The sequence below is a fragment of the Sebastes umbrosus genome, chromosome 12 (genome assembly GCF_015220745.1).
Source record: "Sebastes umbrosus isolate fSebUmb1 chromosome 12, fSebUmb1.pri, whole genome shotgun sequence".
NCBI classification, from domain to species: Eukaryota; Metazoa; Chordata; class Actinopteri; order Perciformes; family Sebastidae; genus Sebastes; species Sebastes umbrosus.
The window spans coordinates 9,197,595-9,222,115 of NC_051280.1; the positions used below are offsets into that span (position 1 = coordinate 9,197,595).

The following is a 24,521-nucleotide window of genomic DNA, read 5'->3' on the forward strand; positions in this document are numbered from 1 at the left end:
GGCACATAAATTGGTCCAAACATGTATGCTGTTAGTCGCTGTGTGTGTGATCATGTTGAAGATGGCTGGCTCTTTGCGTGGTATTGTTGCCTCCTCTGCCCCTCTCCCGTAGTGTCAGTAATGGGGCCTTTGCGCCTGGCTTTGTCCTGCTACTCATTAGGTAGTCGGAGGAGGAGGAGGAGGAGGAGGAGGAGGCGGAGGAGACGAAGGCTGCAAGTGGATGCGCAGCTGAGAGAGACCTCCCCCATCATTTAGCCTGACGGCATACAGGACCACAACCACGTGACCGGGTGTTTACTGTCGCAGCAGGCATAGTGCGTCTCCTTGAATGCGTTGCAGGATTTGCCTCCTTTTGTAGGAAAACCTGATTCTAGATTTAACGTAGATTTCAAATATTCTTGCTAATAATCCACTTTGTTTTTATTTCTACTGGTCTATAACATTTTATACACAGTGATGAATTCAGAGCTTGCTTTCTTGTAGGTTCCTTTGTGTGCGCAGTCGTACGTGCAGCCACATGGGAGACCAGGAGAAAATCACATGCATTTTCCACATGGTGTGTGTGAGAGCTGCTCACAGCAGGCAGTACTCTGGAAGCTGTAGTGGAGTAATGTTGCTGCTGCTGCTGCTAGTTCTTGTGGTGGTGGCGTACTCTGCGCTCTGTGTGTCAGGCTCCGTGCTATTCTTAGCCCCCTTCCCTCCCTGTCCCATCATGCAGTCTGTGGATCAGGTTACCATACTGTGTGTGCTCTTCATCTATCCCAGCCACACCACCACCCACCCCCAACTCCACAAACCCCCAAACCGCTACACTCACGCAAGAACACGCACTGAAGCAGCCGCTCTGCTGTCAGGGCCAACATGCTCCAGCACTACAGGGAAATGGTTGTTATTGTTGTTAGTCAGGAACCAGTGGAGTTAAAGTGCAGGAGCACCAGGTTATAAATAAATACAGAGACATCTGCTTCTCAGAGGGACCAGCAGTGCAGCCAGTACACTTAACTTGGGATTTTACTGACTTAGTACAGTCAGTGCAGGTGGATATTTATAATTTAAAAAATTCAGACCCATATTTTTTATTATAAGTGGTTGTCATGTCCAGGCTTAAAGAGGATAATTTAGAAACTGTGTTATATTTTTAAGTCTCATAATCTGAAAAGTATATTGACCTCCAGCCCTGATGGCCACCATGTTTTGGCCATCCACTCAAACTGTTACAGTAATGTGGCTACATGGCAAACAGAGCCTGGCATGTGGTTTCAGTGACCTGGACAGAAGGATAGTATGTTTTAGAGCTACAACGTTTAGTTTATTATTGAGGGCTGCAAACTAATGATTAATTTTTCTATCAATTTTAATCTCATTTTCTCAATTATGCTGTTATTGTTTGGTCTCTAAATTACCCATCACGTTTTCACATTTTAATGTGACATCATTGAAATTAGCGATGCAACAATGCAACTTTTTCAGTCCCGATAGCGATACCTGGGCTTTGGGTACCGACCGATACCGAGTACCGATCCGATACCAGTGTATGAGCTGTATGCCTCACTGTGTGGAAGTGACTGGGATCATTCTTTTATGTGTAAGGCAATATCAGGTTTGACTTAAACATTGCTTTCTTAACTTTGTAAAACAAAATGCAACAAATAAATACATAGATATACATTTAGTGAATTGTTATTTATCATTAAAATAAATTCACCAATAACTTGGCAAAAGAATCTTCAAAATTAATATGAATTACAATTCAGGAGTAAACTTTTTTAATTCAGCAACAAATTGGTCAAAACTTTCAAATTCCAGTATATAATGTTTATATAGTATACAAACATAGAACTGAATTTAATAAAACGGCCCCATTGTGACCGATATCCAATTCAGCTATTTGAGCCAGTATCGCCCGATATCCTATCCGGTATCCGTATCGGTGCATCCCTAATTTAAATGTTGTTTTTTGCCCAAGAAACCCCCCAAAGATATTAAATTAACTATCGCATAAGAGAAAGAAAAGCAGAAAATCCTCACAGAAACTGGAACAAAGGAAATTGGGTTATTTGTGCTTGAAAAATTACTTTTGTGAATAAGCGAATATTGAAATAGTTGCCGATTAATTTTCTGTAAATCGATGACTCTATTGACTAATTGTGTCAGGTCTACTATTAATCGATTGGTCAAATGACAGAAAATGAATCAGCAACTATTTTAGATATTTAATGTTTTATATTCTCTGGTCACAGCATCTCCAATGTAGGCATTTGTTGCTTTTCCCTGTTTTTATTCCATCATAAACTGAATATCTTTGTTTTTTTGGGATGTTCTGAAGACATTTGGAGACATCACCTTGGGCTCTGGAAAAACATAACGGACATTTTTCACAATTCTTTCCACATTCACATTTTTTTCTTTTAGTTGAGAAAATAATTAGCAGATGAATCAATAATGAAAATAATCAGTTGCAGCCCTATTATTATATTCTGTTTTGTCTCTTCAGTGTCTTGTCCTTGACTGCTGAATTATTTACCACATCGCTGATGTTGAGACGAAGGCAACCAGCCATCCAGAGTGTCTCTGGTGTCACATCTCTTGTCTGTTGTACATCTCTCATCCTTTTACGGTCGTGATTTTTGCACAAATTTGCAGTTTGATAGTCTGCTTCATTGAGTGGGTTAGATAAATGTTGCTATCACTGTTTTTAACTGTATGGGATCCAATGTCAAACTAATCTTAGTCTCTGTGAGCTGTAGTAGTCATGAAGGCAGGGTTTGATGTAGACTTGAAACAGCCCAAGGTTAATGGCAGAGCTTGCAGGGGCTTATTCAGCCCTGAGCTGCTCATGAAATGGCAGTGAATGAGAATGCCAAACTGGCGAGTGCCCAAATACCTCTGTAATTATAGTCACACCCTCCTCGCCTCGTCTCTGGGTCAGATTGGAGTCCTGTCAGCGTTTGTTTTCTGGTCTGGTCCCGGGCTGTCCATACCGCTTTAATACCCCCCTTACACCAGCCTCTTTACACCAACGTGTTCACTGTGGGCCGCTCAATTCTCCCTTTCAGTCGCCTGAATGACGGTGCTGCTGCATACCGGCTATCTGCTGACTAATGATGGACCTCTCACTGGCCTCAGCTGAGCAGCAGGGCTGCGTGTTGGAAAAACGATACCTGTCAACACTGTGTTATTACTTAGGATCAGCAAAGGTTGTAAAGGTATTTGAAGAAACATAAATGTTGGATTCCTTCTGAGAAGTTAAAGCTTCTGAGAACCAGTAAAACTGCTATCTGGAAAGGCTAAGGACATGTGTAACTGTTAAAATATGCCCAGCTGTTGAATCATTTTAATAGTTTTTGTAGTATTTAAATATCAAAAGCTTGATGATTAAGTGCATATTCGGTCACACAAAATAACTAGAGATGCATCGTTTGCAATTTTCTTGGCCGATTCTGATCTTTTAAAAGTCTGACCTGCCAATTTTATTTCTAAGAGCTATAATTGACAGCATACACAAACATTTGTAACTTTTCTTTCATGAAAAATTTAAATTCAATTGTATGTTTATAATAAAACATTGACTATTAAGTAGAGTTGATCAGCAACTATTTTGATAATCGGGTTGAGTAATTTTTTTAAGAAGAGAAGGTCAAAATTCTCTGATTCCAGGTTCTTAAATGTGAATATTTTCTGGTTTCTTTACTCCTTTATGACAGTAAACTGAATATCTTTGAGTTCTGGACAAAACAAGACATTTAAGGACATCTTGTTGGGCTTTAGGAAACACTGATAGACATTTTCCACCATTTTCTAACATTTGATAGACCAAAAAACTAATTAATTAATCAAGAAAATAATCAACAGATTAATCAATGAAAAACAATGATAATAATCTTTAGTTGCCACCCTACTATTAAATAACATACATTTTCTCCAAAACGGCACCAAGTTATAGAACCTTCTCTCTCAAACAAATCTCAAAATAAAAGTGCTCCAGGTTACTGGACAAATAAAATCAGACTGAGAATTAATTGCTGTTTATCCCACTTTATCGAACATGTTTCACAAGAAAACAGGTGCAACATATCTATACAACAACACACCCTAATGTCACTCGCTCATCTTCAACCGCTTATCTGCGGTCGGGTCACAGGGGCAACAGCTCTAGCAGGGGACCCCAAACTTCTCTTTCCCGGGCCACATTAACCCTAATGTCATTCACATCAAAACTTCCACACCGACGAACAGCTATCAGTGTGCTGACTTGATTAATACTTGCCCCAAACTGCATGTGATTATCATAAAGTGGGCATGTCTGTAAAGGGGAGACTCGTGGGTACCCATAGAACCCATTTTCATTCACATATCTTGAGGTCAGAGGTCAAGGGACCTCTTTGAAAAAGGCCATGACTGTTTTTCCTGGCCAAAATTTTGTGTAAGTTTGGAGCGTTATTTAGCCTTCTTCACAACAAGCTAGTATGACATGGTGGTACCAATGGATTCCTTAGGTTTCCTAGTTTCATATCATATTGAGAAATTAGTGCCGTTAAAAAGGATTTGCGTTAACACGTTGTTATCGCGCTAACGTTGACAGCCCTACTTTATACATTACAACAATCACAAGGAAGTTAAATTGAGACTTGACAGTACACACATTTCAAATTTTCACCCGCAAAACAGGTTTCTCTGTTAACACCTTTTATCTTGAAGTGCTTTAGCTGCTTAAACTTGTAAGACTTGTGGCTTTCACATAAATCCTCGATACGCCACATAGTTGTCCCTCACGTGAAGGCGACGTGCATGAAATACCAGAACGTGCTTGTTATCTTGATGACATCTCTTAATTGAAGGCCTGCAGTCTGTCATGATCCATTTAGCTACAGCAACAGTATGCTTTTGATTTTGTTTCATACTTGGATATGGATTGATTGTACGGTCACGGCAGTGTAGTGTGTCGCTGTTGACTGCTGTTTTTAGGACTGGCATGTTTGATTATCAAATCATAAGCTCTATATTTTAGTCCAGTAACTGCTTGCAACAGTACTTCTGCCCTTTTGAGTCTTTCTGTCTTAGTTGGAATTGAAAAGCAACCACTTACGTTTATGTTTGTTCCATTTCGAAAATACTTTGTTTACATCTTACGTTGGTTAGCAAACCCATTGCTAATCTTACATGTACTGCACATAAAGTAGTGTGGCGTGTAGGTTAGCCTCACAGGATTATTGCTTTCCAGTCCCTGTTGTAGCCACAGAGACCCAAATGACAGGATGGCTGTCTATGTAGATATAAACAGTAGATGATCACTGGATGTTTCTGGAAACCTGGCTAGGTAAAATGGGTTGGAGATTGATGCGTTTTTAAAGAATATAGCAAGTTTGATGGTTCCAGCTTCTTAAATGTGGGAATTTGCTGCTTTCCTTTGTCTTAAATTATATTAAATTGAATGACTTATATCCGTGTGTTGGAATGATTGGATGAGATGAAGATGAAAAATGAGAAGCTTGCCCCACTTCTGTTTCTCTTCTTGTGCACTGATTCGCTTAAGATGAGCCACTCAGAGTGATATCTCTCACCGACGGGCGCCACCTCCGATTCAACATGCTGAATCGTCCGGAAAAAACTCAGACACCGGCAGACTAGAGCGGACAGTGTGGGACTCACCACAAAAACTAGGCCGGCGGCCGCTCACTGACAGCCCCAAACTGTCTGATGGCCAACCATCGGCTTGGAAGCTGGAACCAGTGAAAGAAAAAGAAGAGCGAAGGATCAATTAATTACTTCAATTATTTAATCAAAACAGCACTTAGCCCTGATAGAGGAAGCTCTCTTCTGATTGGAAGAAATCCCCTGAAGTGTTTGGAAAATGTGTACTTTTTTTAGCAATGGGGATCACCCCTAGTAGAAATCCTGTTTGCTGTGTGAATAATTGTAATACTAAAAATGTAAATGGGGCTGTCCCATTCACTTTGGAGGCTGCTTCACCACATATAAGTGGCTCTCAGGTGTCTAATAATATACAGGTTACTGTGTGCGGTACTTTCATTAGGCTCAAGAAATGCTATTTCTGTAAAATCAGATGCTGTTTGTGAGAGCGTGTAAAAAAAGAAGCGGGAAAGTTCATTGGAAGTACATGAGAAATGGGATCTTGTGACTGAAAACTCTTCATGTGACAAGATAACTGACACATGCCATCGTCGGCTTCATGCGCATGTTCAGCTGAGTGTTACACTTTCTCCAGTCACTGCAGGCGCCCACAGTGCCCCCATTGACTCTGCTGCATGTGTTACTACGCTGACACAAACCACATCAGAGAGAAGCTTGGTTACACTGATGAGTAGACCATAGTGACAACAAGGAGGGGGGGCGTTTCCTCTCAGAAGCTTAAGAGTCCCTAAAGCTGTGATTCATGCTGCCTTGTGTAGTTGTTTCCTGCCTGTTTTTCAGGGTCTGTCTTAAGAAGTGGAATGGAAATTTCAATAAAAATCCCTGATTACTGATCCACTCAACGTACATCCTGAGACACAGCTGACGTACACTTTGTAGCGGCGCCGTTTCATGCGCTGCCACTCCGCTCCTCTCTGGGGTTAAGTGATTTTTCTGTACTTGGCTCTTGTTTCCTCTGTGATGCAGACGTTTCCTGAAAGTCAAGTCTCTAAACACACTCTGAGAAGAATTTAATTGTACCTGTAGTTAAACATGCCTCTTGTTCTTGCCAGCGTCACTGCCTGTGTCCAAAGTAGGGCTGCCCCCTCTTGGTTGATTAGTCGACTAATCGGTCGTTTTGGTCTTAGATGACTACGATTTCTTTAGTTGATAAGTCAGGTTTTTTTATGCTTTTTATAAGCTGAATAACAAGAAACTTATGAGCACATTTCTGGTAAACATAAGATTTAAAGTGCTGCTTTTGTGTGATTCTTTGTGGAGATCTGTCGATTAAATCAACTAATTGATTAGTCGGAGTGTTAAGGCCCTGACACCTTTCAGGGTATCGGTGAGCGTCTGTCGGACTAGTTTTTGCGGTGTGTCCCGCACCGTTAGCTCTAGTCTGCCCGTGTCGGAGGCTTTTTAGCAGATTCAGCATGTTGAATCGGCGACGGAGCTGGTCGGTGAGAGAAATCACTCAGATTGGCTGTTCAGCTTAAGCGAATCAGTGCACAAGAAGAGAAACGGAAGTGAGGAAAGCAAGCCAACGAGCAAAATCGAGAGGGCAAACACAGAGGGCTCATTTTCATCTCATCTGATCATTACAATACACGGTTTCACTTTTTGAATGACAAATACAGACGAGCGCCACCTGCTGGTATGGAGAGTTATTTCATCTCACGCAGGCGCAGAACGTACATGGTAGTTGGCCGTTGGCTGTAGTGTTTGCGGTGTGTTCGAGTGCAACTTTTAGGCCAAGACGATGGTTAAGTGAGGCAACGCGACAGTCGGCCTTCGTCAGTGCTAGTTCTCTGATGTCGGTTTGATGTGTCTGGGCCTTTAGTCGTCTAAGAATTTCTTTGGTCGAGGACAGCCCTAGAAATAAGTCATTCAGCATGAAAAAAGCATAAATAACGAATAATGGACTACAGAAATCTTAGTTAACTAAGACTAAAACGGCCGATTAGTAGACTAATCAACTAGGAGGGGGGGAGGCCTCGTCTAAAGAAACACTAGGGCCGGTCATCCACCCAGACCGTGATGTTATATAATGTTGAAATCCTTCTCATAGCTGTTGCTTTCTGTCTCCAGGTGCATGATGAACCTACTGTGCTGTAGCTGTCGCAGCTAGTCAGGTGCCGCACCATGGCCAAACCTGGGAGCGACAAAGATGGAGCCATGGTGGATAAGCAGGCGGGGAAGAAGGTATGAGAGCACAGAATAGCACTAAAGACAACACTTGAGCAGGAGCATGAAATGTACTACATTTATTTTTGTGTTTTCACTTTGCCCTCCTTCCACATTCAATTAATATAATCAATGTTTACTGTATAGAGCTCCATGGAATTTTGGCTTATTTTTCTTTTAATTCTGATCTAAACTGTACAGATATGTAGCGCAACATGAGATCCCAGGTCAAGGCTCAAAATTCATTCTTGATCTTGACACCAGCAGTTGACAAAATAATCTTACCTCACAGTTTATTTTAGTAGATGGAGATCATATCACATGATCTTCATCATTTGTCATGGAATTCACCCTTCGCTAAGCCCCTCCCCACTTCATTACTGTTGCTAGGCCTGTCAAGCTTTCACACCCAGCATCTCAGTATGGCATTCTTAATGATATCAGTGAGAGATATTCCAAAGGAAATAATGGTCTCATTCTGTAATATCAGAGAGAAGAAGACAGAAAGGACTACAATATTGAGAGCTACATTCACCGTATAGGCTAATTTGTTGGCGCAGTATTGTGAATGAAGAGGCCATTAAAATTAATCAACAACAATGTTCCTGCACAGCAGGGTAAATCAATATATTGTTTTTTCAAGCGAAGTTATGACTCCCTATAGCTTTCATTATCTAATATAAAACTAAATGATCTAATATAAAACTAAATTATCCCGCTTTTCCATTTGTTTAAAGCACACCAGGATATTGCTCACACATGTGTGCTTGATCCATACGCTGCATCACACAAATTTAATAATTAATATTCAACCTTCAACTTTGTTTGCTAATGTGCTAAGCTAGCTAACATTATTAGCGTCTTACCGTGGAGCAAACGAAGGAGTTTTTGTTGATCTTCATGGATTCAGATGAGAGTGAGGTCTTTTAATCTATACCGCTCTGTTTAATCCATATCCGACATCTCTCCAAAAGTGAATCCTCCTCTAAACTTTGAGGATGTCGGTCTTGCTGGTTCCATACACACTGCTGAAAGCTTGACAGATCTCCTGAGCCTAGTTATGGTTGCTAATATAGGATTGGACAGTGGCCGTTTTAGGTAAGGGCTTAGGGAAGGGTTAATTGTAGATGTTAATATTTCCAATTTTCTGACCACTTCAGAGACATCTTCTTGTCCATGCTGGGTAAAAATGGAGGTTAAAGTTCATTCTTGAGCTTGGAAATAGCAATTGACAAAAAAAAATCTCACCTCAAGGTTCATTTAGAAGCTGTTCTGGATCCCCATCCGTCATCTTAACCCTTGGCTTGTGTTTGAGTATGAGTACGATTTGTCATTATTTACCTGACACAGTGGCTATAATTTTAGCAGTTTGGCTTAGTCACTGTTAGCATGGAGGGCTACGAAATGCAAAAATGGTAAAGCAGATTGACTTTTTTTTACCAAGTTTCCTCTGTTTAGTCAGAACTACCCTCAGATAGTTTGCACCTGGTCACCTCTTGATTCATCATGGTGAAGTTTTCCTACCCAGACTTGTAAACACACTCATTATCCACTCGCTGTAACACTTGTAGATGAGTTTTAGATGCACACATCTGGGTGCTGGCAGGGAGCACATCTAACCTCCGAGCTACGTTATTCTCTGTACCTGTTTGCATCATAAAGCTCACTGTGCACCGACAGCCATACATTGTATATGTTGAAAATGATGCTAATGTGATTTGATCAGATGTGATTCACCAGTAATCTAAAAACATCTCCCATATTGTTATACCAACACTACTTATTTATCCCTTTCTTCATAAATGAGAGACAGTTCATGTCTGCTTTTTATTTTTAAGGCACAAGTGCTTCTCATCTTAACCCTCCTCTACTTTCAACACTGCCAGACACTTCAGCTTTGCACAGCTGGCACATTGCTTCACTGAGATCAAAGAAGCACCACACTGCAGACATTTTTCCTCCTGCCAGAAATGTATTTTACTGCACCAAAGTGCAGCTCACTAAAGTGCTGGTACTGAAAAAAGCTTTGTCTGCAAATCAGAGTGCAAGAACCCGGTAACTGAAATTATAAGACATTGTGATAATACAGATATTACTGGTGTGATGTTTAGGCTTGATACAGTGAGTGCTATCACTGGTGGCATATGCGTATTTTCCTCCTTTTTCCTCCACCCTTCCTTACTTTTAGTCTTTTCTGAAGAATCCAGCTATCCATGCACATGCAAACAATTTTTAATTGATGCAGCGAAAAACAAAGTTATATCCATAAAAGCAAATAGCAGCTGCATGTGGGAGGGATTAAATTTAACATGTTCTGTCTTGTGAAGTGGGAGCTGTTGTGTTTTTAGCTTAATTATGGCCAAGACAAGAAAAATAACCAACCTAAGTGTAGCAGAACTTGTGTTTAGCATTGAGCGTTCTTCTGTGTATCAACAGGATTGTGTTCAGTGTATGTAGTTCATTGTGAGTCCTCTTATCTATTTCAGTAAATTAGACCTATAAATTATACCTATAGAGTCTTAGGGCGCTTTCACAAGCCATAGTCTGTTGGGCAAGCCCGGATCAGAGTGAAATTAATACTTTTGGTTTGTTTTCTATTTTGTCTGGTTCGGGTTCACAGTGCACAAATTAAAGCGGACCAAATAGAAAAAATAATTTGCTCGGGGGGTTTACGAAAGAGGGATTTCATCTTTTTTGTCTTAAGAGCTTCGAACTCTATGCAGGGAATCGCGGACTTTGATATATTGCTGTCGAAGTATTTTCACTTTGACTCGGCACTGATCTGCTGTGCGCACAAATTCCTTCTCCTCCAGTTTATTTCCAATGACTTTTCTAAATAATACATTTATTTCGCATTATTGTTAACCGATTATTAACCGTTAACCGACAAGATTTGTGCCTCGCATTCAGCGGTGTACCAGCTGCAGGAGCACAACAGATATTCGTTGACGGGAGTCCCCAGTTCACCCGTCCGGGAGCGTTAACTTAGCAGCTACGATGCTGCGTGTAGTATCGCGGACATGCAGCCACTTTCCCAGTAAAAGTCTCCACCGCACATTTAGTTTAGTTTAGCAGGTTGTCAGCTGTGTGTCTGTCTGCCCGGCATAACTTTAGCGGACCGGCTTTTCTCCTTAAAGTGACCAGCCCCTCCTCTGAGCTGCTCAGCTTTTGAGTTAATTATTAACATTTCTTTTAACCGTTTTAACCGATAGCGTTAATCGGTTAAAATGCTTAATGTCGGTTAACGTTTAAACGGTTAATTATGGACATCCCTACTGCATTCACAACCGCCCAAACGAACCGCACTAGAGTTTGATTAAAACAGACTAAATGTTGGCTTGTGAAATCGCTGTTGAATTTGTTAGACCTGCAAAGTCATCCTCAATATGTCGTTAGCTTTATTTTCTGCTTTCTTTTCTGTATCATAACATCTAATGTATGTGTGACATGTTTTTTCAACTTGAAATATAAAAAAATTAGTGTAAAGGGCAGCTTGTCTGTCTCATAGTTTTTTTCAGACCTAAGGGAAGTCATCCATTTAAGTCTATTAGTATTAATGTTACTCCGGGAGTTAGACATGCACAAATGTGAAAAATCTCACACTTCAACAAGCTTCCTACCATTGAAATAGACTTCTTGCTCTTTTGTATTTTTATTCTGTGTGTAAACAGAAAAAAACTCGTCACTCCTGATTTGCTACTCTTCACTTGGCAGAGCCCCTGCCTTGGGAATAAGATTTTACTGAGTCATGCAGGCAAACCTGCTGCCTGCAGGACCAAAACAGTATGTTGCAGAGACACCACACTGAGCCTGTAATATAATCATCTGCACTTTGTTAGGTTAGTGTCATGTTTTAGGAAGCTTTAGTTTCATCTGAAATACTACCTGCATGGTAAGCTCAACCCTATTATTGTCGAGGTAGTTAACAGAGCTTTTTAAATGGAGCGATTGTTTTGTTTACACACACACACACACACACGCACACACACACACACAGACTTGAGTCACAGATGTGGCCACACCTTTGCTGTGTTTGAAATGCCTGATTTTTGTATTTTTTTTATTTCCTTTTCCCTTCTGCCAGAGCAAAGACAAGTTGTCCCCTTTCACCAAAACTCCGAAGCTGGACCGGAGTGAGTTGCTGGGGAAGGAAGGGAAAACCAAGTCTTCCATGAAGCGCAAGCTCTCCTTTACTACCAGTCCACTCCGGACCGAGGAGCGAGACTCAGACACCGGTAAGAGCTGTTGCTGCTGCTCCTCCCTGCTCCTCTCTCAGCAGCCATGCTGCTGGCTGGCTGCCATGTCCTCACACTGCCCCCTGGTGGCCTGCTGTCGAACGCTTTAGGGACTGTCTATAGGTCAAAAGGATTTCCACTTGTTTCGTATCAGCATCAAAATCTGACCGTGTTGATGAATTTGTGGCCTGTTGTGTTGAATAACGAAATACAAAGCAAGTTGTGTTTATAAAAAAAAAAAATGGGAACACAGAAATATGGATAAAAATATTTCTAAATGTAGTCATGTTTTAAGTTGTGGCTATTAACTTTCTTGTGAAAATAAAAAATTAGGAAACCCAACCCTTCGTTACAGGACTTTTTTCATCAGCGTCAACAAATCCTATGAATAGGCCAAAACCAACAATGAATTGATCCCACTAACAAGTTTTGTCTGTGTAGCCAAAACCTCCATTGTTGTCCAAAAACTATCAAAAACAAAGCAATAGCAGCGCTTATGTGCACACTTTATTTCATTCTGATTGAAATCATTCCGATTGAAAATTTCAGGTCAACTGTTTACATGGGATGTGGTCTAATACAGTCTGGTGTTTACATACGCTGACGCATTTAATTGGAGCAGCTATGTGATGTGCGCAAAAGTAATGAATACATCACTTGTTTGATCAGCTCCCTGAAGATGGATATCTATCGTCTGTTCAGCGCAGTATTTGCCATTTTTGTGTTGCTCTTAATCAAGCAACAGCTTGATAACAATGTATGCTTGCACCTACTGGAAGCAATGAAGAGGAGAAGGCGAGCGCAACGCTTCTGTCTATCCTACCGTCTGGTTGTCCAATAAGAGTTTGTATTAAAGGCAAACTCTCCGCTGTCGTCCAGTTTAGCTTGGAAGCTGAGATGTGTATATTTATGATCTTTGATTAATAACTGATTATGAGCATTATTAGTATTATTAGACTGTATATCGACCGCCTGTTATGATGAATAACGGTGGAGACAGGACTACAAAAGCCCGTTTTCACGCTCCCAGATGACTGATGCAAACGCATAGTGCGAACGTCGAGGAGCGCACGGACATGTGCATGAGGTCTATTACTGAGGCATCACTATCACACACTTTTTAATGGAGTTAATGAACTGACAAAGTACACTGAGTCGGATACAAGCACAGCAGTTTTAACATCTTCTATACATGGCTTTAAATACAGCTCAATAAGATCACTTCCTGAACAGATTTCACCATCAGCAGATGGATTTATTAAGAGTTTAGCTTTTGAAATCATGCTATAATCATATATCTGTTATCATAAAATCCTATCATTGGTTTGTTTAATACGAACAGTACTAACCTGGCAAACAGACCTGAATTTGTTTTAACCGAACCAGATGGATTAGGTGTGAAAGCACCATAAAACATTTGTTTGTTTTGGTCTATTTCTGGAATTTGTTGACATAAATGATAAGACATAAATACCAAAATATAGAACAGAAGCCTTCTCCTTTAAGACCTGTTATTGTCTGTGCAGTTGTGAACAGATATGCGATGATAACTGCTCTATTTGAGTTCCTGGTAACTCCTCATGCTGAAGATAAAATGCTTCACTCAACTGCTCAGCTTCACGTCGGAGACGTTGTGAACTTGAAGTCTTAATCTTACCTCTTTACTTGTGTAAATAAACTACTCTACTTCTGTCATTTAGTTAGAAGTTTAACTGTATGTTTACATCAGATCGGAGTAAGTAAAAATAGGTTAGTGCATCATGCAGCCATAATTACAGTAAATGAAGTACAGTAATGTGTTTTACAGACAGTTTGAGGTCCTGCAGATTTGCCTTCATCTCCTCTGTAGAGCATTTCATTGTGTGGTCCTGCGTCATCCGAACAGACGAGAACCCTCAATTTTAAACTCAATTTATGTCGCACAGTTTATAAAGCTAAACTAGCATGGAGGGCGTCTTCGCCTTCAGCCTTTTCCCTCTCAGGTCCTGTGTTGAGCAGCTGTAGGAAAAAGGGGAAGCAACGACTCCACTGACCACGTCGGATCTTCTCTCCTGTCTCCTGTGTTGCCATGACTCATAATCTGTGCGTGGAGTGAGAGTGTGCCTTTGTGCCTGTCTGTATTTGAGTACATGTGAGAGGAGGAGGGTGAGAGAGAGTGAGCGTTAATGCAGTGCTTTCCCACCCTTCCACCTCCCCCCTTGCTCCCCCCCCCCCTCCTCTTCTCTCCCCCCCTCCCATCCTCTCTGCTTTGCACTGTAGATGACTCAGACCCAGGCCAGTCGAGTGAGACCTGGGGAGAGAGATTAGTGCCTCCCTGCAGGATATACGCAGGTAATCGCTGCAGCCCGATCCTCAGCCCCCGTGTCCTCTACAAGTCACCCACTTTTGCGCCACTATGCTGCTGTAAACACACATGCACACATGCACGCGTGTGTGTTTTCGCCCTGCATCTGCCCCCCGTTAACAGCTCACGCATGTCTGTGTTTATAACGACCGACGGAGACGGAGGGGGGGGGGCACTTGGCTGGCTTTAAGAGAATGCTGTCTTTTTATGTCTTCCCTCTCAAACCTCATGCTTGTCATCTGTTTCTCCGCGTTCTCAACAGATACAAGGGAAAGAGGAAAACGGTGTAACTGTAACGATGAAATTGCTGCTGGGCTTTTTTGGACCGTTCTCTAAAATCTTTCTTGGTTGTGTTGCAGAAAAAGATGTACCAGACAAGAAGAAGGTGAAAAAGGAGGCCGGGGGCAAGAAGTCCCAGGCTCCCAACCTTTTGTTTGGGTATCCTCTATCAGAGCGCAAACAGATGGCTCTCCTAATGCAGATGACTGCCAACAGTCCAGGTTTGTGTGCCTGCCCTCTCACCTTAACCACATCCTCAAGAGTTTATTTACTGTTGGATGAGTCATGCCTCTGAGCGTCTTGACAAACATGCTCTCTAATATATCAAGGTTGTTTGAGAATAGGGCAGTGTGTCATGTTTAATGTTGCTGCTCGACTGGAAGGAAAGCTGTTCTTCAAGATTTTGATATTGCTGTTGCCATCAAATATGCAACCAGGGAAGTTGAGATCATTTTTATGCCTCTGTGCGGTCGATAACCATGGCCGGAGGCATTATGTTTTCAGGTTGTCTGTCCGTCATACAAATGGTGAATGGACTTGCATTTATATAGCGCCTTAACTAGTCTTCCGACCTCTCAAAACGCTTTACACTACTTGTCAGCATTCGCCCATTCACACACACACATTCATACACTGATGGCAGAGGCTGCCATACAAGGTGCCCACCTGCTCATCATGGTTCTAATCTAAATACTCATTCACACACCGATTGCGCAGCCTTCGGGAGCATACAAACCCATTCTCATGAATGTGATATCTCATCCTGGAGGGAGTTTCTTAAAAATTTGCATAAACGTCCACTAGGGCTGTCAACGAATATTCTAAATTCAAATATATATTCGAATAGTAAGAAAAACTGATAATTTGAAAATGAAACTTAATATTTAATTGTGAAAAAAAGCAGCACTCGGGTGCACTGAATGCACCGCATGATGGGAGTCACACAATGTCACTTTGATTATTCAAAATTAAATGTAACGTTAGGGCAAGTTGAACGAGGAATAATTCAACGACAACCGTAATGATGACAGAGAACTCGGCAAGAGAGAGGGAAACCGTATGCTAACAATAAGCTTTACGTTACGTCATGTAAACAAACCACATACCTATCAGCTGTTGCGCTCGAGATCAGACTAGAAACGTAACCACTTAAAAGATTCCAACATTTGTACTTTTTTAACAGAAAACACACGTTTTATATTGTGATGTTTATCGTAAATGACATTCAATATAGCCAACAATAAGGATACTCTGAGGCAATCTCCTGGTCATCTCCCTTCAGCCAGCTGCCTCCTTATTTAGGTGTTTGTAGTGAAATAAGGAGGTATCGTACATACTTTCGGCACTTTCAAAGGGAGCGATAGGAATAAATAGAAACAGCGTCCGACAAAAGTTCAGTTCAAAATGTTGTGCTGCGTCTCACCAGGCCAGTTAGGACACGGTGTCATGGACATAATGCACAAAAACAGATATTTGAATAGTTCGAACCTGTGTGTGTTTTTTAGAACGAATATTCAAACTTAATTTTTGGCCAAATTTGACGGCCCTAACGTCCGCTTGGACTCAAGAATGAACTTTTGGTGGTCAAAGGTCATGTTGACTTCACAAAACACATTTTTGGCCATACCTCAGGAATTCAAATGCCAATTTTACACACCTGTCCAACAGGATAAAATGACATAGCGATGACATTATGGACAGACATTAATGTAAACTGCAATTTGACTAGTTGGCGGAGGCATACAACCGTGAGGCGATAATTCTAGTTTATAAACAATAATGTTCTGAGTAGTTGTAAGACGAGGACACTCGGTACACACACACAATGGTTATGTAAGCACAGGTTTTCAGCTTTCCAGTAAAACCAGTGGTTGCTCAATCAAATGCTATGCTCTGTAAAGGAGCAGTTTGACATTTTGGGAAATAAACACATTTGCTTATGGACTTATGCCATGAGTTAGATGACAAGTTTGACACCACTCTCATGTGGCCGCTTAGCTTAGCATAAACACCGGAAACCGGGGGAAACAGCTAGCCTGGCTTTATTAGATGGCAACAAAATCCACCTACAGGCACTTCTAAAGCTCACTAATCAAAGTGATTTATCTCGTTTATTTAATCTTTACAAAAATTGCAGGTGGTTTTGTGTGGGACTATTTGTTTTGTTACCTTTGGACAGAGCCAGGCTAGCTGCTGCCCATGGTTTCCTGTCTTCGTGCTAAGCTAACCAGCTGCTGGCTGTAGCTTCAAAGTTAATGTACATATATGTCATTAGTATCGATCTTCTCATCCAACTCAGCAAGCAAGCAAATGTATTCCCAAAATGTTAAACTGTTCCTTTAATAATTACCTACTGAAACACACAGACCCATATAAGCACAGTCTTTCAATCCAGGCTCAATCCAGTGCCTTGCACATTAATTCAGGTAGTTATCTCAACCTGTGACAGGCTTCTGCTTCAAGCATCAGTTAAGTGCTTTTCTCTCTGTGCCCGTGTCCAGACTCTACCCCCAGTCACCCCTCACAAACAACCCCCGCGCAGAAGAAAGTCCCCAGCAGCGCCTCGTCTCGACAGAAGGACAAGGTCAACAAGAGGAACGAGCGAGGGGAGACTCCCCTTCACATGGCAGCCATCCGGGGAGACGCCAAGCAAGTTAAAGAGCTCATTAGCCTGGGAGCTGACGTCAACGTCAAAGACTTTGCAGGTACGACACCCCGGGATGTGATCATTTAACAGCTTTCATTGTGTCTGTAGGGCGGCTATTAATGGACTGAAGCCGACAACAGCTGAGTAACAGCTGCTTATTCGAAGGTGATATCTCATGATGAGATAATAAAAACGGACATTAGTGTGCATCTTACCACCATCTGTGCACATGGTTTGTTTGGTTTCATTTTATCTCTCTTCCTGCGTGATCCCAACATAAATCTATTTTATGTAAAATTGAGAAAACACCTGTCATAATCTGAATTGAATTAGTTAATTTTTTAAACTCTCTGGTGGTGTTGTTGTTTTCTGTCCTCATCAGGTTGGACTCCTCTTCATGAAGCCTGTAATCTCGGTTACTACGACGTGGCCAAGGTCTTAATAGCAGCTGGTGCAGAGGTGAACACGCAGGGTCTGGATGACGACACGCCGCTCCATGACGCTTCCAGCAGCGGACATACAGATGTAAGAGCATCACTTGAAGTTTGTCCTGCTGCAGTAATGTAAATTACACATTTAAAAATTCAGATCAAGGTCTTTTCCCAGGTTTGACATGTCTGAAATTGTTACAGACTGGACGTAGAAAATATCCCATAGTACATGTGTCCAAAAAATTTAATGTAGATATTAGGGCTGTCAAAGTTAACTCTACACTAACGCAAATTTGTTTTAACGCCACTAATTTCTTTAACGCATTAACGCAATAGATCTTTCGGAGGTTGTAGCGGACTCAACAGGTTTTAAAGTTCAAGTGAAGATACTGGCATGATATGAAACTAGAAAACCTAAGGAAACCATTGGTACCAACCATGTCATACTAGCTTGTCAAGAAGGAGCCGGGCTCTGCCGGAGAGGAGATGCGTAATATGCAGAGACATCACCCTCAAAATGCGTCCGTTTAGGGGTAGAGTGACCGCAAACGTGCCTTGAGGTACGTCTACACTTGCACACACATAGAGGGATGAGGAGAAGAGACGCTAAGCGCAGACAGACCGGTGGCGGTGATCGCTCTGGTCACGGCGTTCCCACCAGTGACCAGAGGAGCACTGCGAGCGCGCTGCAGGTTGAACCCACTCTCGGCCGAAGCTTCTGAGACAATCAATGATCTTAAATAGTGTAGAAACAATATTGAGGGTCACATTGTGTCAAAAATTAGTTTGAATTGGATTGGAGTACTTGTCACAATTTTAAATCCAATTTCTCTGTTTTTACATCCAACCATGTCTGTTTTGTATGGTCATCTACAACCTTCTCAATATTAATTCTTGTGTTTTTACACAGATTGTGAAACTGCTGCTACGCCATGGTGGTAACGCCTTCCAGGCCAACAAGTGCGGGGAGCGGCCGGTGGACGTTGCAGACTCTCAGGAGCTGGAGCAGCTATTAAAGGGAGAGGTGCCACTGTCGGACCAAGAAGACAGCACTTCAGGTATGCAGAGAATGCTGGAGCGATTGGCCGACCTCCCATTTAAAGTCACACATTAACACATTAACTTTAATATTACTAGACATTTATTATCCGCTGCGCCTCACTGCACGATGTGTACATGTGTTTTCAGTGTAGAGGGACCAGATGGAGCTACATATAGTTTCATAAATATATTATAGTTTTGGCAGTCTACTAAAAATGTTATCGGTTTAGTACTTTTTTCTTCTTTTTCCACCATGGGAAAAGAAATAATATAATTGAACTTGTCAGAGAAATTACATATACCATGTAATCTTCAACGACTGCTTGTGTTGTATTAAACTATTATTAACTGCTTTATTGACTTTCATTGTTTCATTTTAAAGTTGATCTTCGCTTCCCTGCAGAGTCTGAAGACCCGCCGTCTGTCAATCCATCCAGTGTGGACGACAACTTGGAGGACTCTGACACTGAAAAGGACTCAGACGGCAAACCGGCCACGAAAGCGTCATCGTCCGTGCCAGGGCTGGACGAGTACGAGTTCAAGGATGAGGAAGAGGAGGAGGATCTCAGTAAAGCCCTGAACGACAGACACATCCTCCGGAGGGAACTGCGGCAGCGGGAGAAGGAGGAGAAAGATAGGAATCACGTGGCAGGGAAGCAGAGTGGAAAAGGGGATTCCTCCTCAAAGTCGAAGAAGCAAAAGACTGCTCGTGTCCACTGCAGCTCTGATACCTCCAGCGACGAAATGGAGAGCCTTTCAGAGAAAAGGAATTCCCCCACCTGCTCTCAGAGCTCAGAGAGCCTCAAGGCCGACACAAGGTCTAAAAAGGAGAATGCAGAGCAAAAGGACAAGGGCAAAGTCAAGAAGAAGAGCAAAAGCCAGAATAAAAACAAGGAAAACCAAGAGGATGGGAAAGAGAACAGCAAAACGTTGGTCCTCTCTCTGGCGACCGTGTCCGAGAGCACAGAAAAGGGTCGGGAGGAAGACTCCTTCAAGATGTCTTTCAGCCCTAAAGATGACTCATCCGTCCACCTCTTCCATTTGTCGTCCATAAAATCTCCCAAACTGAACCACAGCCTGACAGACAAACAAACGCCACTCAAACAGGAAAATACTAAGATGTGCATTTCCATCAGTGACAGCTCGTGTCCGGTGGACGGTGTCAAATGCAACCACTACACGGAGGCAGACTACTGCACTGAAGGCTCCAGCACCAAGGGGTGCAAGCACAAGGAAAAGAGCAAACATCAACAGAAAGACTCCAGTGGAGATGGCGACGACGGCCGTTCGAGTCCTTACAAAGACGGCAGCATAGGAAACAGCGTAGACAGCGCTGAAGGTGCCTTACGGAAGACCGACTTAGACGGCAAAGTGGTGAAGAAGCATAAACTTAAACACAAGGAGAAAGACAAACACAGAAGGGAATACGAGGCTGAGCGCAGCCGCCACAGGCAGAAGGAAGCCAGGAAAGACGGCCACAGGAATTTGGAGTTTGACAGAGAGTTCTGGAAAGAGAATTTCTTCAAAAGTGATGAGACAGATGAACATCTGCCAGTGAAAAAGGAAGGTGAAGACAATAGCTCACTTCAAAAGACCTCTGATTCCTCCCCTGTCAAAGATGAGAGAAACCCGAAGGAGAAGCACTCGAGCAGCAAGGAAAAGAGGCCGAGAGAGGAGCGAGAAAAAGACAAGGCCGTGAAAAAGGAGCGGAAGGAGGCCGCTAGTAAAGAGGAGAAGGTAAAGGATTCAAAGCCGAGTGAGCGTGACGAGAAAGTGGACTGCCACGGCTCAGGGCGGATTCCTGAGGAGTCGCTGCAGAGCAATAGCATGAAAGAAGAGACAGAAGAGAAACCCATAAGTGGGATCACAGCTGATCAAGAACAGCTGGAGCTCTCTGAAAAAGGCTCACGCGAGAAAACTGACAAGAGGCTCCCAGGAAAGGAGAAGGATTCGGAGAAAATGGAGAAAAGGCATCCTGACAAGGAAAAAAAGGTTAAAACGGAGCACGCTGACAAAGCTGAAGCACAGAACTCAGTGGATCGCTGGAAGGAAAAAGAAAGAACAGGAGCCATTTCTTCCCACTCGCCTGCAGATAAAAACTACAAAGAGAATGAGAAACTGAAATCTTTATCCACAACCAAAAAGCATGAGGACAGCAGGAAAAATAAAGATAAGTTCGACAAGCGGTCTGATAGGGAGAGGCAGGACAGAGAACACAGCGTTGGGGATCACAGAGAAAAGGAACGCGCCAACTCTGATAAGAAAGGAAAACCTCTGGAGAAGACCACAGATCATAGTAAATCTGATCGTTCAAAAGAAAAGGACTGTGACAGGAAGAAGAGAGACAAAATAAAAGATGGAGCTCTTTCCTCAAACTCCAATCTGAAATTACTTCTAGAAGAGAAGAAGAGCTATCTGTCCGAGAGCAGCAAGTCCTTATCTTCAAAATCAAAGGAGGAAGTTGTGAGAACAACGGAGAAGGATCGCGACCGGAGAGACCGGGACAGAGATTCAGATAAGCACAAGGATAAGGACCGGCACAAAGACCGCTCCCAGCAGGTTAAAATCAGCAAGGCCAAAGCCAACGAGACGGATGCAGACAAGGCCAAATCAAAAGCCTCGCCAGCGACACGAGACGCCAAGCCCAAAGAGAAAAGGCTTGTGAATGACGACTTGATGCAGACCAGCTTTGAGCGCATGCTCAGCCTGAAGGACCAGGAGATAGAGCAGTGGCATCGCAAACACCTGGAGAAAATCAAACAAAAAGAGAGGGAAAGGCTCAAACAGCGGCCTCTGGCAGATCCGGGGAAGTCCAAGCCTAAAGACAGAACGAAGGCCGAACCGTGCCTGAGTAAGGAGCTCATGCGCTCAAAAAGCTCTGAAGCGTCTGATGTCCACAGCAGAGATAAATCCCTGAAGGACGGCGCCAGCCCCAGAACAATGTCGCTTGATGGAAAGAGTCTGCCGTCTATCAGCGCAAAGGTCATGTCAGCCGTGGAAAACTGTCTGACCAGATCGCCCCGACCAGAGAGTGAACGCTGCGGACTCATGTCCAGGTCCGTGTCCTTGGTTTCCGTCGCCAGCTCTGAGGATTCGTGTCAGGCGACGACATTAACGCCCAGACACGCCGAGTACGACTCTGACATGAACCTGGAAGCCTCCGACTCTCAGCCCGCGTTCCTCCAGTCTTCCCTCGTCATTCAAGCCACCAGATCGCCGTCCGTTCACGATAAAGATTGCAACAGTCTTCCAGATGTGCCGCAAAGTAATCGGACGCTGCTGCCCAGCAGGCACGAATCTCCGTACCTCAGAGCCATTCTGGACGAGGATGCCAACTCAGCGACTGAAGGTAAAGCTGTTGAGAATCTTCCAAAACCCAGCCAGCCCACTGAGGAGCTGGGAACAAGAGAGAGCTCAGCAGAAACAGAGGAGAGCCAACAACAATGTATGAATTCAGTTCCTGATTCAGCCACGGAGAGAGAATGGAGCCCTCCTGGTGATCCTCAGAGTAAAAGCCTGACACTTCCAGAGTGTAGTAGCTCTCAAACAGAGTCAACAGAGCAGAAAACTCTTCCCTCCTCTGATCCTCCTGTGGCGACGGACACCCAGTGTCTGCCAGAGAATTCAGAGTTTAGTAACAAAGATTCAGATCAACCATCGACACCTACGGCTTGTCTATCTGCTGAGCCGCCAGAGCTCACAAACACAATAGAGCAGAGGGAACCACTCATTGTTTCTGGCGTGGAGAGCGCGCCGCAGACAGAATCAGGTACCGCGCATGTTCCTGAGCTTAAAGACGAACCTGTTGAGAGCGCCGATGGAGCAGAAGAAGAGAGTATGGAAACGGAGAGAACGGAGGGTAGAGGAAGTCCTGTACCCTCCACCAGTTCGAACATTCCCAGCTCCACTGCAGCGGAGTCCTTACCAGGCTTTAGCCAAACGAGCACTGAGTCCAAATGTCCTCAAGAGGAAATGGATGTAAATGACCAAGACTGGAAGAACTACAGACCTCCCGGTGATACTGCAGGTCCCGATGCTGAGATGGAGAAAAAGGACAGTACACCTCCAGCATCGTCTTATGCGAGCCCTGAACACAAGGCTGAAGAGACGACTGACGTCCCACAGAGCTCAGAGATCAACAGTAGCGCTTATGCTTCTGTTACAGCTGAGAGTTCATCACTTGATGGCAGCGCGGCTACAGAGGGCTCCTCTGAATCTACAGCAGAGGCCGACTCCGAGCCGATGGAGGTGACGCCTGCCGATGAGAAACCAGAGTCGTCTTCAGCTGGAGAAGAGCAGAGTCAGAGCGCCGTCCAGTCGGCGGCTCAGACTGACAGCAGCAGTAGCAGCAGCAGCACCTGCAGCGCCTCAGGGAGCTCCTCTCCACAATCTGGAGACCGGGATTCTGATTCCTCGGGGGCTAAGGTCAAGGTCCGCTCCACAGACGAGGAAGTGGACATGCACGTTCCCCATCCACGCAAGAGAAAGATGCCGAGAGCGTCGGGCTCCCAGCCGTACTCCGCGACTCAGCAGGAGAAGGACAGAGGCCAGCAGTCTCTGGCTGCCATCGTGGACTCGGTGAAGCTGGAGGAGATTCAGCCGTACCAGACGGAGAGGGCCAACCCGTACTACGAGTTCCTGCACATCCGAAGGAAGATCGAGGAGAAGCGCAAAGTGTTGTGCAGCGTCATCCCCCAGCCACCGCAGTATTATGACGAATATGTGACCTTCAACGGATCCTACCTCTTAGATGGGAACCCGCTCAGCAAGCTCTGCATACCAACAGTGAGTTCATTATTTCTTTCTTTTTAAACTCAATTTGGGCTGCAACTAACAACTATTTCGATAATCAATTAATCTGTTGATTATTAATTGGATAAAAATAAAAAATCAACATTTAATTATTTCCAGCATTTTATTTAAAGAACAAAACTTATTCCGTGTCTTCTTGTACAGTGCGCTTTTAAACAACTTGCAAATAAAAAACAAACAAACATATCCTACATCAGGAGTGCAAAAAAATATAGTTTTTTTATAAAGTGCACATAGCACTTTCTACATTTTTTTCAAAACAAAAACCTGTTACAAGTCTTCAGTTAGAGCTGCAACAATTAATCTGGTTTTCAAGTATGAAATTAATTAGCAACTATTATGATAATTGATTAATTAGTTTGAGTAGTTTTTAAAGGAAAAAGAAGTCATAATTCTCTGCCTCTAGCTTCTTAAATGTGAGTGTTCTGGTTTCTTTACTTCTCTATGACAGTAAACTAAAGTTGAATTGTGGACAACACAGTTGAGGACGTCATCTTGGGCTTTGGGAAACACTGATCAACATTTTTCACATTTTATAGACCAAACAACTAATCGATTAATCAAGAATATAATCGACAGATTAATCGACAATGAAAGTAATCGTTAGTTTCTGCCCTACTGCCATGCGAGATCAGCTTTACACAACGTTCTTCTTTGAAGACTTTCATGTAAAGTGCTCCCATACTTTTGACAACTTGGGTCGTACACTTTTTTTCCGCTGTATCGTCTCTGCCTCCGCCGTTTTTTTAAATGTTTACTCCAGAGACAAAGGAGACGGCATAATTTCCTGTAACTCATGACGTGAGCTACGCAAGGTGCCGCATTGGCTGGCTTACTGCTCCCACTTTAGGAGACGTTGCCGCAGCATGTGCCGGGCATCATAGCATAGACCCAACTAATCGATAGTGGAATTA

General features: G+C 43.1%; 1 protein-coding gene across 6 annotated transcripts in view; it reads left to right on the forward strand.

Moving 5' to 3' along the window:
- ankrd12 (ankyrin repeat domain 12) overlaps positions 1-24,521 on the forward strand; it is a 47,934-nt gene that overhangs the window by 17,284 nt on the left and 6,129 nt on the right. For 2 of the 6 annotated variants that reach the window (XM_037786572.1, XM_037786573.1), the window contains exons 2-9: positions 7,723-7,836; positions 11,903-12,053; positions 14,313-14,384; positions 14,757-14,897; positions 17,178-17,381; positions 17,706-17,848; positions 18,665-18,812; positions 19,178-23,580. In XM_037786572.1, coding sequence (XP_037642500.1) covers positions 7,777-7,836; positions 11,903-12,053; positions 14,313-14,384; positions 14,757-14,897; positions 17,178-17,381; positions 17,706-17,848; positions 18,665-18,812; positions 19,178-23,580 — 5,322 coding nt within the window. In that variant the 5' untranslated portion in view covers positions 7,723-7,776. Of the gene's footprint in view, positions 1-7,722; positions 7,837-11,902; positions 14,136-14,312; positions 14,385-14,756; positions 14,898-17,177; positions 17,382-17,705; positions 17,849-18,664; positions 18,813-19,177; positions 23,581-24,521 lie in introns of those variants that run through there. The other 4 variants (XM_037786574.1, XM_037786575.1, XM_037786576.1 and 1 more) reach the window with 4 other exon arrangements.